The following is a 13,776-nucleotide window of genomic DNA, read 5'->3' on the forward strand; positions in this document are numbered from 1 at the left end:
TTATTTTGGGCACAAGGATCCCACAATTTAGAAAAATCTTCAATAGTTTTCCTTCAATTTAGAAACCCTGCAGAGCAGAAGGAGGCCATTCGGCCCATCGAGTCTGTACTGACCACAATCCCACCCAGGCACTATCCCCATAACCCCACATATTTACCCTGCTAATCCCCCTGACACCAAGGGACAATTTAGCATGGCCAATCAACCTAACCCGCACATTTTTGGACTGTGGGAGGAAATTGGAGCCCCTGGAGGAAACCAGCACAGGCATGGGGAGAAGGTGCAAACTCCACACAGACAGTGACCCAAGCTGGGAATCGAACCTGGGTCCCTGGCGCTGTGAGGCAGCAGTGCTCACCACTGTGCCACCGTGCCACCCACAAATGGTTCTGTACCATTCTTAAAGGGGAGGGGGGGGGGGCAATGGCGCAGTGGTATTTGTCACTGGATTAGTAATCCAGAGACCCGGGGTAATGTTCTGGGGACCTGGGTTCGAATCCCGCCACATCAGATGGTGAAATTTGAATTCAATAAACATCTGGAATTAAGAATCGATTGATGAAACCATTGCCGATTATCGTAAAAACCCATCTGGTTCACTCATGTCCTTTAGGGAAGGAAATCTGCCGTCCTTACTAGTCCAGAGCCACAGCAATGTGGTTGACTCTTAAATGCCCTCTGAAATGGCTGACCAGGCCGCTCTGTTTAAGGGCAATTAGGAATGGACAACAAATTCAGGCCCAGTCAGTGAGGCCCAAGTCCTGTGAGTGAATTTTAAAAAAGCTTTTCGTTATTTCAGAGCAGGTGATCAACACTTCTGTTTAAAAATGCTTATTTTTTGTGGTAACTTAATTTTCAGCTACACTAATAAAACAGTGCCACTCTTGAATATATCAGATAATCTTTTTAATGCAAATCGACCACATTCTAAAATGCTATTGGGTTTGCACTCGTTGGCGAAAGATCCTGAGGCACGATTTTCCGGCCAAGCTTGCCCCAAGTCTGGAAAATCCCACCTGTGGTCAACAGACCTTTGCATTGTCCATGTCATGCCCGCTGCGATTCCCCTGGCGGGCAGAACAGGAAAATTCCGCCCTTTGTGTTTGACACTTTGCAAATGGGTGGAAACTTAAACAAAAAATGAATACTTCTTAAAACTTGGAACTATTTTGAGCGCAATTTGCCTCCTGGTCACAGATTGCACCCAAAGTGGAATGTCTTGGCTTGAGTAAAGAGGAGACAGTTCCCACTTTCCACGTTTCATGTATCGCTCATCAGTCTATAAACATTCAAAAGTTTAACAAACCACGTACAGGTTGTACCTTATAGTGACATCTTTCCCAATATAGCTTCCGAGGAGGACTTGATGTTTCACATGGTCAAACGGGGTCAGAGTCTGTCTACACCACCTTCAAAGACAGAGAGATAATGTTCCACGTTTCCACAATGCTGCCCTTCACAGAAGGAGACTCGCAGCAGGTAGGTCGAAAGAACGTTTACGGTACAAAAAAGCGCAAACCAATGACAGAGTTTTTGAAGTGGTGTCACCGGAGGAAACACAGCAATCAATTTACGCGCAGAAATGTGAAGTTTTATTTGAAGTTTATTTATCAGTGTCACAAGCAGGTTTACATCAACACTGCAGTGAGGTTACTGTGAAAACTCCCACAAACAGCAGTGTGACAATGACCAGCTAATCTGGGCATCATTATCTGTGCCATCTCTCAGCAAAATGAATCCCGCCCTCCCAATTGCCTTTTAAGGTGCTGCATTTTCCTCTGCTTCTAGTCTTTATCTATGCTTTCCCCTAAAAAGATCCCCGGTGGCAAAGCATCCCATGCTCAAACCAAAGCTGTGTATTTGTAGAATGAATCATAGAAACCCTACAGTGCAGAATGAGGCCATTCAGCCCATCGAGTCTGCACGGCAATCCCAACCAGGCCCTGTCCCCATAACCCCACTTATTTACGCTGATAATCCCCCTGACCCAAAGGGGAAATGTTAGCGTGGCCAATCCACCTAACCCGCACATCTTTGGAGTGTGGGAGGAAACCGGAGCACCCGGAGGAAACCCACTCAGACACAAGGAGAACGTGCAAACCCGACACAGGCAGTCACTTGAGGCCGGAATTGAACCCGAGTCCCTGGCGCTGTGAGGCAGCCGTGCTAACCATTGTGCCACCGTGCCAGCCCCTAACATCTATCTTGCTTGTAGTGGCCGTTTTGTGACACCGTCAGCAGTGAGTCCCTCAGCAGAGGAAATAGATTTTCCTCACGCCCTGTCAAAATCTTCCATCGTTTCCGGTGAAGAATTAAATCCACCCTCTCTGTCGGATGATGTGAAAAACCCCCGGTTTCAGAGAAGAGTGAGGGAGCTCCCCCCAGCACCCTGATCCATATTTACATCCACAACAGGCATCAGTAAAAACAGATTAGATGGGTCATTATCACATTGTCATTTGTGGGAGTTTGTTGCACGCAAATTGACTATCTCATTGCCTCCATTACAGCAGTGACCATTTCAAAATTCTGTCACTGTTTTGCACTTTGAGGTCGGGAAAGGTACCAAATAAACACAAGTCGTTGTTTTCTTTTGTTCTGGAATGGTCTTTAAGGCCTGGACGCTGGAGCCCTTTAAGAAAGGGGAAGAAAGTAAGGTTCATGTTTTAGAAGGTTGAAGTTTAATGTGCTGAGGATCCATCTTCATTCAAGTTAATCACCTCTTCACCTTCTTTACCCCAAGGCAAAAATAAAAATGAATTTGTAAAATATTGTTGTTTTACCTGGTGTCATAAAGGAGAGGTGGATTTCCCCCCCTCTGAGAACTGACACCAAAACGGCCAAAGATGAGTACCTACCCCCATAATCTGTAAAAGGTGCGTGTGAAGTGGTGTGACCTGCATTTCAGCGCTTCTAGTGGTTAAATACAGAATAAATTCCTGACACTCATTCTAAAATCAACACGTAACTATTTATTTATCTAACAGTGAACAAATTAACTAAACTATTAACACATGGAATAAAACAAGATTCTAATGGTATGCTGTTCAGACATATGCAATTCCCACTCATTAACAGAATAGAATTTAGTCACTCTCAAAATTACAACCAGGTTTGGTGCCTTCCGGAATATTCTGGGCCTTCTCTGTTGATTCGTCTGTCTGGAACTTCTTTCTTCTTTGGTACTTTTGCTATCTCAATTGTGTTTTCTCTTAAGATTTTTATGATGTTATGAGAGGCAGCGAGTCTCTCGTTCTCTGTCTCTCTAGAGCTGTTATCTCTGGCAGGTGGCAGTTGCTCTCTCTCTCTCTCTCTCTCCCTGTTCCACTGGCCCCTTCTTTTATACTCCTGATGACATATCAATATTTCCCGCAATAGGTCCTAGGTTGTCAAAACCATCAGACTTAAATTTAATAGGTTCTTAGAATCTTAGAAATCTTAGAAACCCTACAGCACAGAAAGAGGCCTTTCAGCCCATCGAGTCTGCACCGACCACAATCCCACCCAGGCCCTACCCCCATATCCACCCACTAATCCCGCTAACCTATACATCCCAGGACACTAAGGGCAATTTTAGCATGGCCAATCAACCTAACCCGCACATCTTTGGACTGTGGGAGGAAACCGGAGCACCCGGAGGAAACCCACGCAGACACGAGGAGAATGTGCAAACTCCACACAGACAGTGACCCAAGCCGGGAATCGAACCCAGGTCCCTGGAGCTGTGAAGCAGCAGTGCTAACCACTGTGCTACCGTGCCGCCCTAAGGTTCTTGGTATCTAGGTGCCTGATTCAACTTGATTGGCTAAATGCAAAAGCCTGTTGTTTTGGTCAAAGTGCTGCTTGGCCTTTGATACAAATGTTGCAGTTTGGGCTCTCTGTGTACTTGCATTTTAAATCTCTAAGCACAGAAAAAAAAACCACCTTTTAACAGGACCATGCAATGCTTTACCCCCGAGCATTTTACAATCTAACAAACGCCAAATTCTAACTTTCTACTTCTCAATCTGCAATTACTCTACTCAACTTCGCAACTCTAAGCACCCAGGTCAATGGAACAAGGTCTGCTTGCTCAATTTGTATTGATATATTCCATTATTAAGTGTCAGGAAAGCAGAGGTAGTTTTAGATGAGCCAAGTTTGTCTTGTTATATTAGAAATAAGATGTAGTTTTAAGTATTAATTCACTATTCACTGTGTAAAGAATGGTAAAAGGCTAGTTAAAATTGCTAGACAAAGGTGTTTGTGTGTGTGCGGGTATGGTCAGCCCAAACTGTACTTCTATTGTGCTTAGAGAGGGTTATGACGTGGAAAGTAAACAGGCTGTGAGAAGTAAAAGTCGTTGCTTAGCAACTGGGGTGCCTTTAGGGTAGGAAGTTAATTTAGGGTTTTTGTTTAGCTGAATTCATAGTAATTGGTTATAGAATGCTAGAGAGGGAACATTTCTCTTGGCTTTGCTAGAAGAAAAGCCATACAATGGAGTAAAATGCACAAAAGCAAGTTCCAGGGGAACTAAAGGACAGTTAGTTCTAGAAACCAGGGAATGGAAAAGAAGTAGAAAAGATCAAAAAGGAACTGCCCTCGGAGCAGGATACTTCTTATGGAAGTCAAAGTTAGACTTGGGAAGAGAAGCCACATTTCTGAAGCACTTGTAAGGTTTAGTGTCCTTATTTCCAGTGTTTGAAGCAATAGTATTCTGTTGGGGTCTGAGGGCAGGATTTCTGGTCAACCCGAGACCAGAAAATCCCACCAGATGTCAGCGGACCTCCCCATTCCCCGATTCCTGTGATGGGCGGGGCTGTAGAACTCCGGCATGAGTACCTGAGTGTGTGTGGAATTTTGAACACATGTTGCAATTCAAGATAAAGGAAGACTGAAAGGACAGTTGGAAAACCTGGTGCTGGATTCCTTGTTAAAAAGTGGAGCGGAAGCTTTGTTTGAAAGGATAGTTGGAAAACCTGGAGTGGGTTTTTAATGCAAACAGCTATTGGAAAGCACTGTTTGAAAGCAGAATTTAAAGCATCTGTTTTTGAGAGTGGCGCTTGGAAATATTCATGTGGCATAACAATCACCTGGGGGGATTGTGAGAGAAATCCACGGAAGATGGGTTGAGGGGCATCAGCCATTTGGTTCAGAGTAGGGTGTTTTTTTTGAAACTATACATTTGTGATGTTAGAATGTAACTGGTGATAACATTGGATCTGTTGTAATGTGACCAATGGTAACAAGCTGTAAGGGCCAGCTGACCAGTGAACCATGTAACCAATGACAGAATGATGTGGTGATCAGCTGACTCAGTTAAATAAGAACCTGTTGGGAATTGTTAAATTGTTTGGAATGGTCCAGGGTGAGGCCTCAAGTTTGGAGCAATGAAGTTTCTTTATTAAACTTTTTCTTTGATTTATAATTTGGAGTAACTTTTGTGACATTTTTATTGTCTACACTGGAAGAGTTTCTTCTGGATCAACATGTGAAGCTAAGGGGGGGGGGTGAAGAAGTATTGTATTATAATCAAACTTCGCATATTTAATAATGTTTTTCTGGTTGTTAAAAACTAACCAGCAATCTTGTGACTCTGTTTCTCCATGTTTTCCAAAAAAGGTCAGAGTTATGAACTTTTGAGCCAAGGGTCCATTCTGGGATTTTCCCATTCAGTCGTAACACCAACTAGGATCGTAAGATAAGGGGGCGAATTAGAGTAATATGACTCCCTTAATATTTTCTTTATCTTGTTCAATTTGAACGGGAGTGTGACCTTGCAGGGAATTTGGGGGGGCGGGGGGGGGGGCAGGGTTTGTGAAATTCTGCTGAGGTTCTCCTCTCGTCTGCTGAAATTACATTGGATGAAATATGCAACCATATGCAGAAACCCCATATGTTTCAGAGTTGTTACATTCGAGTTACAGGAGACTACAGTGGGAAACTGTGCTAATGTGTTTTCACATTACATGATGGTTGAGACCGGAAACTCTGTGTAGGGAGTTACAAATGTGCACTCAGCCGCAGTGTGTAGAATTTTGGATGCACGTTGCAATTCAAGATAAAGGAAGCCTGAAAGGTGAGGTGGAAAACCTGGTGCTGGATTCATTGGTGTAAATCATTCTTAATTAGCATAGTGAGTAAATGGAAAAGGTTCTTGAACCACAAATCTCTACTGAGGTTCTCCCATAACTCTAGCAAGAATCTGATGGAACCCACCACAAACTCCAGGGGCCTAATTGTGCCAGGTCTGAGATTTTCCTGGAGACTTTTTGAGGGGCAGAGCCCCCACTCACCTCTTGTAAGGCAAATGACACCCAGGCCGGCCCCCGGGGTGACTCTGCTGACCCAAATTTGGAACTGCAGCCAGAACCAAGTGTGATGAGGCCCCAAATTTTGAGAAGAATGCCCCGGGGGAGGGTGTGGGGGAGGAGTGAAGGATGAGGAAGATTCTGGTTCCTGAAATACTGGGCAAGGGGAGTAGGGAGTGGGGGGGTTTGGACAACCACTCACCCACTGACCCCTCCGAAACGTGATCGGGGATTAAGATGATCCAGCTGTGATGTGCCCAAGGTAGATATGGCCATAGTAACACACACACCTATCAGCCCCCAGGCTAATTAGATCCCCTCCCACTGAGCCCACACAATCTGACAAGGGCGATTGATGTGGACAATGACTTTCACGTAACCGCTGTGAGGTCAGGACATGGAATTTCAAGGCTTGGACTTTGACATTTCTGCCCCAATTCACTTACTTTTCCCTTGTTTTGGGGGAATATAGATTCTTTTACCGATAAAAGTGACCTTGGCAGTGCCTTACTTTCTAGAAGTGAATGCACTGGTGTTTTTGGAACTTCTCCTTTCCTGATGGATCTACTGTCACCTGCCTGTCCCAGTCCTATTACTCTGTCACTTTCTGTTTCAGAAAGGCACTGTTAGCATCTCTTACACTGTCAGCCTGTTCCACATCACCAAAACATAATTATTCATCAAGATATCCTGTCTGACTTCCATCCGTGCTCCTAACTTTTTTTTCGTTATGTTTCCTGGTATTTAAAAGCTAGCACGGTGAATGTTTGACCTGTTTCGGTTTTACCAGCGACCCCTCCCCTGAGGAAACTGACACGGCAAAATGAAACCACGGCTTCTTCTGTCCTACCTAGGGCGGCATGGTATCTGGATGACCCTTCGAGAGAGCAAAGAAAATCAACAGAGATTTATACCATGAGAAAGGTGCTGAAAGTATCTATTAAATGATCAGACATTCTGATCCCTTGGTGGACTCTTTCAGCACCTTTTTCAGCCTTCTTCATTATAATTCACATTTCCTTTGTCCAATTGCAGCCCAACCCCCGACCCTCATGGTATAACTCTCTTCTGATTTTCTCTGCTCTTAGCTCTGATGAAGGGTCATCTAGACTCAAAATGTTGGCTCTATTCTCTCTCCACAGATGCTGTCAGACCTGCTGAGATCTTCCAGCATTTTCTGTTTTTATGCAGAAAAGTTTTCTGTTTCAACAACATCATAACGTGAACGAAACCTTTACTTTGAGTTTCATTTGACCTGAGGTATCTGTGGCTGGAGGAAATGATTCAGTTGTTTCTAGAACAAGAAGAACCTTGTGTAGGTGAAGCTCTCACTCTTGCCCCTCACTTCCACTCACACTTGGGATAAGGGCGGAATTCTCCGGCCGTGCTGGTCTAAAAGCCGGCAATTGCCGCCCATTTGTTGTGTAGTATAGCTCCACTCCAGCTGGGAGCTTGTGATGGAAATTGCAGCAAGGAAGATTGGGAAGAGCGTCAGTGCGATGACACAGCCTCGCTTGACCCCAGTCTGAATGTGAATTGGGTCTGGGCTGAATCCCTTGGTCAGGATCACGGATTGTACGTCATCATGGAGCAGGCGGAGGGAGTCAGGTGACAAATGTTTGGGGACAGCTGGAATGGAGGAGGAGGCTCCAAAGTTTGTCACCAAAGTGACTCCTAGTTCTAAATTCTCCCACAAGAGGAAACATCCTCTCCACATCCACCCTGTCAATACCCCTCAGGATCTTACGGTTTCAATCACACCACCTCTTAACCTTCTAAACTCTAATGTATACAAGCCTAGCCTGTTCACCCTTTCCTCATAAGATAACCCCCTTATTTCTGATAATAGCCCAGGGAACCTTCTCTGAACTGCATCTAATGCATTTACACCCTTCCTAAATTAAGGAGATCAATACTGTTTGCAGGACTGCAGACGCGGTCTCACCAACACCCTATATGACTGAAGCATAAAGTCCCTACTTTTGTAATCAACTCCCCCTCGCAATAAATGAAAACGGCTGGAAAATTAGGGCCAATATTCTCATTCTTGCTGTACCTGCATACTAGCCTTTTGTGATTCGTGCACTAGGACGCCCAGATCCCTCTGCATCTCAGAGCTCTGCGAACTCTCACTATTTAGATAATAGGCTTCCTTTTCATTCTTCCTGTCAGTTCAGTGAAGAGATCACTTGATACCCCTGAGGTATTACCCCTCCCAGTGTGAGTCAGCTCCTTTACAAGAAATTTGGAGAAAGAAAAAGGGGTCGGCAAGTAGATATCCCAATATCGAACTCCGTGAGTGAATGAGCTTGAGAACCGACCATTTCAATTCCCCCTGGTATCCCGGAATGAGCGTGAGAACCAACCATTTCAATTCCCCCTGGTATCTTGCACATTTGAGATGTAGAATTCGCTTTGATTAAACTTTGAGTTTCTCCCTCACAGCTGCAGAGGAAACGTCACATCGGGAATGACATTGTGGCCATCGTATTCCAAGAAGAAAACACACCTTTTGTTCCGGATATGATCGCTTCCAATTTCCTTCACGCCTACATTGTGGTGCAGGTGGAGACTTCCTCTCCAGATAAAACCACATATAAGGTAACAGTTCTGTAACATACTGGCTCAGAGAAATCAGGGGAAGAATGGCCCCTTCTCCACCCCAACTGAACCAGCCGCAAAACAAATACGGCAAATTAATGCCAACTTGCTTATAAGAACATAAGAACATAAGAAATAGGAGCAGGAGTAGGCCATCTAGCCCCTCGAGCCTGCCCCGCCATTCAATAAGATCATGGCTGATCTGACGTGGATCAGTACCACTTACCCGCCTGATCCCCATAACCCTTAATTCCCTTACCGATCAGGAATCCATCCATTCGCGCTTTAAACATATTCAGCGAGGTAGCCTCCACCACCTCAGTGGGCAGAGAATTCCAGAGATTCACCACCCTCTGGGAGAAGAAGTTCCTCCTCAACTCTGTCTTAAACCGAGCCCCCTTTATTTTGAGGCTGTGTCCTCTAGTTTTAACTTCCTTACTAAGTGGAAAGAATCTCTCCGCCTCCACCCTATCCAGCCCCCGCATTATCTTATAAGTCTCCATAAGATCCCCCCTCATCCTTCTAAACTCCGAGTACAAACCCAATCTCCTCAGCCTCTCCTCATAATCCAAACCCCTCATCTCCGGTATCAACCTGGTGAACCTTCTCTGCACTCCCTCCAATGCCAATATATCCTTCCTCATATAAGGGGACCAATACTGCACACAGTATTCCAGCTGCGGCCTCACCAATGCCCTGTACAGGTGCATCAAGACATCCCTGCTTTTATATTCTATCCCCCTCGCAATATAGGCCAACATCCCATTTGCCTTCTTGATCACCTGTTGTACCTGCAGACTGGGCTTTTGCGTCTCATGCACAAGGACCCCCAGGTCCCTTTGCACGGTAGCATGTTTTAATTTGTTTCCATTGAGATAGTAATCCCATTTGTTATTATTTCCTCCAAAGTGTATAACCTCGCATTTCTCAACGTTATACTCCATTTGCCATATCCTCGCCCACTCACTCAGCCTGTCCAAATCTCTCTGCAGATCTTCTCCGTCCTCCACACGATTCACTTTTCCACTTATCTTTGTGTCGTCTGCAAACTTCGTTACCCTACACTCCGTCCCCTCCTCCAGATCATCTATATAAATGGTAAATAGTTGCGGCCCGAGTACCGATCCCTGCGGCACGCCACTAGTTACCTTCCTCCAACCGGAAAAACACCCATTTATTCCGACTCTTTGCTTCCTGTCGGATAGCCAGTCCCCAATCCACTTTAACACACTACCCCCAACTCCGTGTGCCCTAATCTTCTTCAGTAGCCTTTTATGGGGCACCTTATCAAATGCCTTTTGGAAATCCAAAAACACCGCATCCACCGGTTCTCCTCCATCAACCGCCCTAGTCACATCTTCATAAAAATCCAACATGTTCGTCAAGCACGACTTTCCCCTCATGAATCCATGCTGCGTCTGATTGATCGAACCATTTCTATCTAGATGCCCTGCTATCTCCTCTTTAATAATGGATTCCAGCATTTTCCCTACTACAGACGTTAAGCTGACCGGCCTATAGTTACCCGCCTTTTGTCTCCTTCCTTTTTTAAACAGCGGCGTAACATTAGCCGTTTTCCAATCAACCGGCACTACCCCAGAATGCAACGAGTTTTGATAAATAATCACTAACGCATCCACTATTACCTCTGACATTTCTTTCAATACCCTGGGATGCATTCCATCCGGACCCGGGGACTTATCCACCTTCAGTCCCATTAGTCTACCCAGCACTGCCTCTCTGGTAACATTAATTGTATTAAGTATTTCTCCTGCTGCCAACCCTCTATCGTTAATATTTGGCAAACTATTTGTGTCCTCCACCGTGAAGACCGACACAAAAAACTTATTTAAAGACTCAGCCATATCCTCATTTCCCACTATTAACTCCCCCCTCTCGTCCTCCAAGGGTCCAACATTCACTCTAGCCACTCTATTCCTTTTTATATATTTATAAAAACTTTTACTATCATTTTTTATATTAATTGCTAGCCTAGCTTCATAGTCTATCCTTCCTTTCTTTATCGCTTTCTTAGTCTCTCTTTGTTGTTTCTTAAATTTTTCCCAATCACTTGTTTCTCCACTATTTTTGGCCACTCTGTACGCAGCTGTTTTTATTTTAATACTCTCCTTTATTTCCTTCGTTATCCACGGCTGGTTCTCCCTTTTCTTACAATCCTTGTTTTTTGCTGGAATATATTTTTGCTGAGAACTGAAAAGGATCTCCTTAAAAATCCTCCACTGTTCCTCAGCTATCCTACCTGCCAGCCTGCTCTCCCAGTCTACCTTAGCCAATTCATCCCTCATCCTATCATATTTCCCTCTGTTCAAACAGAGGACACTGGTTTGGGACCAAACTTTCTCCTCTTCCATCTGAATCAGAAATTCGACCATATTGTGGTCACTAGACCCAAGAGGGTCCTTCACAATAAGATCCTTAATTCTACCTACCTCGTTACACAATACCAGATCCAAAATAGCTCGTTCCCTCGTCGGTTCCGTAACATGCTGTTCAAGGAAACTATCCCGACAGCATTCTAAGAACTCTTCCTCCATTCCACCCTTACCGACTTGAGTCTGCCAGTCAATGTGCATGTTGAAGTCCCCCATGATTATTGCCGTTCCGTTTTTACACGCATCCCTTATCTGCTTGTTTATAGCCCTCCCTACCTCAACATTATTATTTGGGGGCCTATATACCACACCTACTAGTGTCTTTCTCCCTCTACTATTCCTCATCTCTACCCATAATGATTCCACGTTTTGTTCCTCAGAGCCTATGTCATCCCTCAGTACTACCCTGATATTATCTCTTATTAATAGCGCGACCCCACCACCTTTTCCTTCCTGTCTATTCTTCCTAAACGCCTGATACCCCTGGATATTCATCTCCCAGTCCTGGTCACCTTTCAGCCACGTTTCTGTAATGGCCACTAGATCGTACCCACTTGTGCTGATTTGCACCATCAACTCATTCACCTTGTTCCGAATGCTTCGTGCATTCAGGCAAAGTGTCCTTATTCCAGCTTTTATCTGGACCCGCTTTGATGAGTCGCGAACACCCTCTCCCTCTACTCCCTTATCTAAATTACCGCCTTCATTCACTTGCACCCTCTCCTCTACCATTAATTTTGTAATTCCCCTTACCCCTGCATCCTCCACCCCATCAATTAGTTCCTTGATCCTAGTCAACTCTTCTAGCTCCCCTCCCCCCAACCTATCTAGTTTAAATTCTCCCCAGTAACCTTAGCCAACCTACCGGCCAGGATATTGGTCCCCGTGTGATTCAAGTTCCACCCGTTTTTTGTATACAGATCACCCCTGCCCCTAAAGAGGTCCCAATGGTCCAGGAACCTGAATCCCTGCCCCCTGCACCAGTCCCTCAGCCACACATTCATCTTCCACCTCACTCCATTCCTGCCCTCACCTTCCCGTGGCACAGGCAGTAATCCTGAGATTACTACCTTTGCCTTCCTCTTTCTCAGCTGTCTCCCTAATTCCCTGTACTCCCTTTTCATGACCCCTTCTCCCTTCCTACCCACATCAGCGGTACCAATATGTACCGCTACCTCAGGCTCCTCTCCCTCCCACCTCAGGATTTCCGGGACGCGACTAGCGACATCCTGGATCCCGGCCCCAGGGAGGCAGACCACCATGCGAGAATCCCGCCTACCTCCGCAGAAACGCCTGTCTGTCCCCTTCACCATCGAGTCCCCGATTAATACCGCCTTCCTCCTCTTTTCCTTAGCCCTCTGAGTTACAGGGCTGGACTCCACTGCGGAGACACGGCCACTGCTGCTTCCCCCAGGCGGGCTGTCCCCCCCAGCAGTACTCAAGCAGGAGTACTTGTTGTGCAGGGGCAAATCCACTGGGGTGCTCTCAACCACCCTAGCCTTACCCTTCCTGGCCATCACCCACTTGGCCTCCTCCCGTTGCCCTGGTGTGACCACCTGATGATAGCTCTTGTCTATTATTCTTGTGACTTCTACTTTATTTATGACACTGCCATCTTTTCTACTGTAAACTCAACAATCCGCAGCAAGTGAAAGACACAAAGGGGGTGAAATTGCGCACGTTGCCACAGTGGTTAGCACTGCTGCCTCACAGCGGCAGGGACCCGGGTTCAATTCTGGCCTCGGGTCACTGTCTGTGTGGATTTGCACGTTCTCCCCGTGTCTGCGTGGGTTTCCTCTGGGTGCTCTGGTTTCCTCCCACAGTCCAAAGATGTATGGGTTAGATGGATTGGCCATGCTAAATTGCCCCTTAATGTCCCAAGATGTGCAGGTTAGGGGGATTAGTGGGGTATATATGTTGGATTATGGGGATAAGGCCTGTGTAAGATTCTCTGTCAGAGCATCGGTGCAGATGCAATGGGCCGAATGGCCTCCTTCTGCACTGTAGGGATTCTATGATTCTATAAAGTCGTTCATAAATCATAATCATAAACACAGAAGGTCACTCGATTGATGTTCGGCTGAATGGCATTGTCTGTGAATCTGATTAATGTGGGCTTAAATACATTCAGAGAAAACTAATATGAACCTTCCCATCCTTGGCAGGTTTCAGTCACTGCTCGAGAGGGTGTCCGTCTCTTTGGACCCCCCTTGCCAACGCCGCCTGTGTTTAAAAAGGTAAGCAGGTCTGATTCCTGTTCAGTGAAGTTTATTTTGTATCTACAAGGTGGACATCTTCTCTACAACAGGCGTCTCTTCCAGGGACAATGTTGGTTTGCCCTGGCAGAGGATTCTAGAACTCGGAGACTCGGTTAACCTGTACCATTGACTTGAATGAAGAGGCCAAATGTGCGATAGCTAAATTTGTCAATGAAACCAAGATAGGTAGGAAAGTATATTGTCAAGAGGAGGTAGAGAGTCAACAAAGGGATA

General features: G+C 45.5%; 2 protein-coding genes across 23 annotated transcripts in view; one reads left to right on the forward strand and one right to left on the reverse strand.

Annotated features, from left to right (window-relative positions):
* exo5 (exonuclease 5) overlaps positions 1-13,776 on the reverse strand; it is a 449,516-nt gene that overhangs the window by 334,986 nt on the left and 100,754 nt on the right. The window lies entirely within an intron of this gene.
* LOC144501264 (rap1 GTPase-activating protein 2-like) overlaps positions 1-13,776 on the forward strand; it is a 361,906-nt gene that overhangs the window by 285,144 nt on the left and 62,986 nt on the right. For all 22 annotated transcript variants that reach the window (XM_078224781.1, XM_078224802.1, XM_078224785.1 and 19 more), the window contains 3 exons: positions 1,350-1,479; positions 8,736-8,891; positions 13,450-13,521. In XM_078224781.1, coding sequence (XP_078080907.1) covers positions 1,350-1,479; positions 8,736-8,891; positions 13,450-13,521 — 358 coding nt within the window. The remainder of the gene's footprint in view (positions 1-1,349; positions 1,480-8,735; positions 8,892-13,449; positions 13,522-13,776) is intronic.

Source organism: Mustelus asterias, chromosome 12 (assembly GCF_964213995.1).
Source record: "Mustelus asterias chromosome 12, sMusAst1.hap1.1, whole genome shotgun sequence".
NCBI lineage: Eukaryota > Metazoa > Chordata > Chondrichthyes > Carcharhiniformes > Triakidae > Mustelus > Mustelus asterias.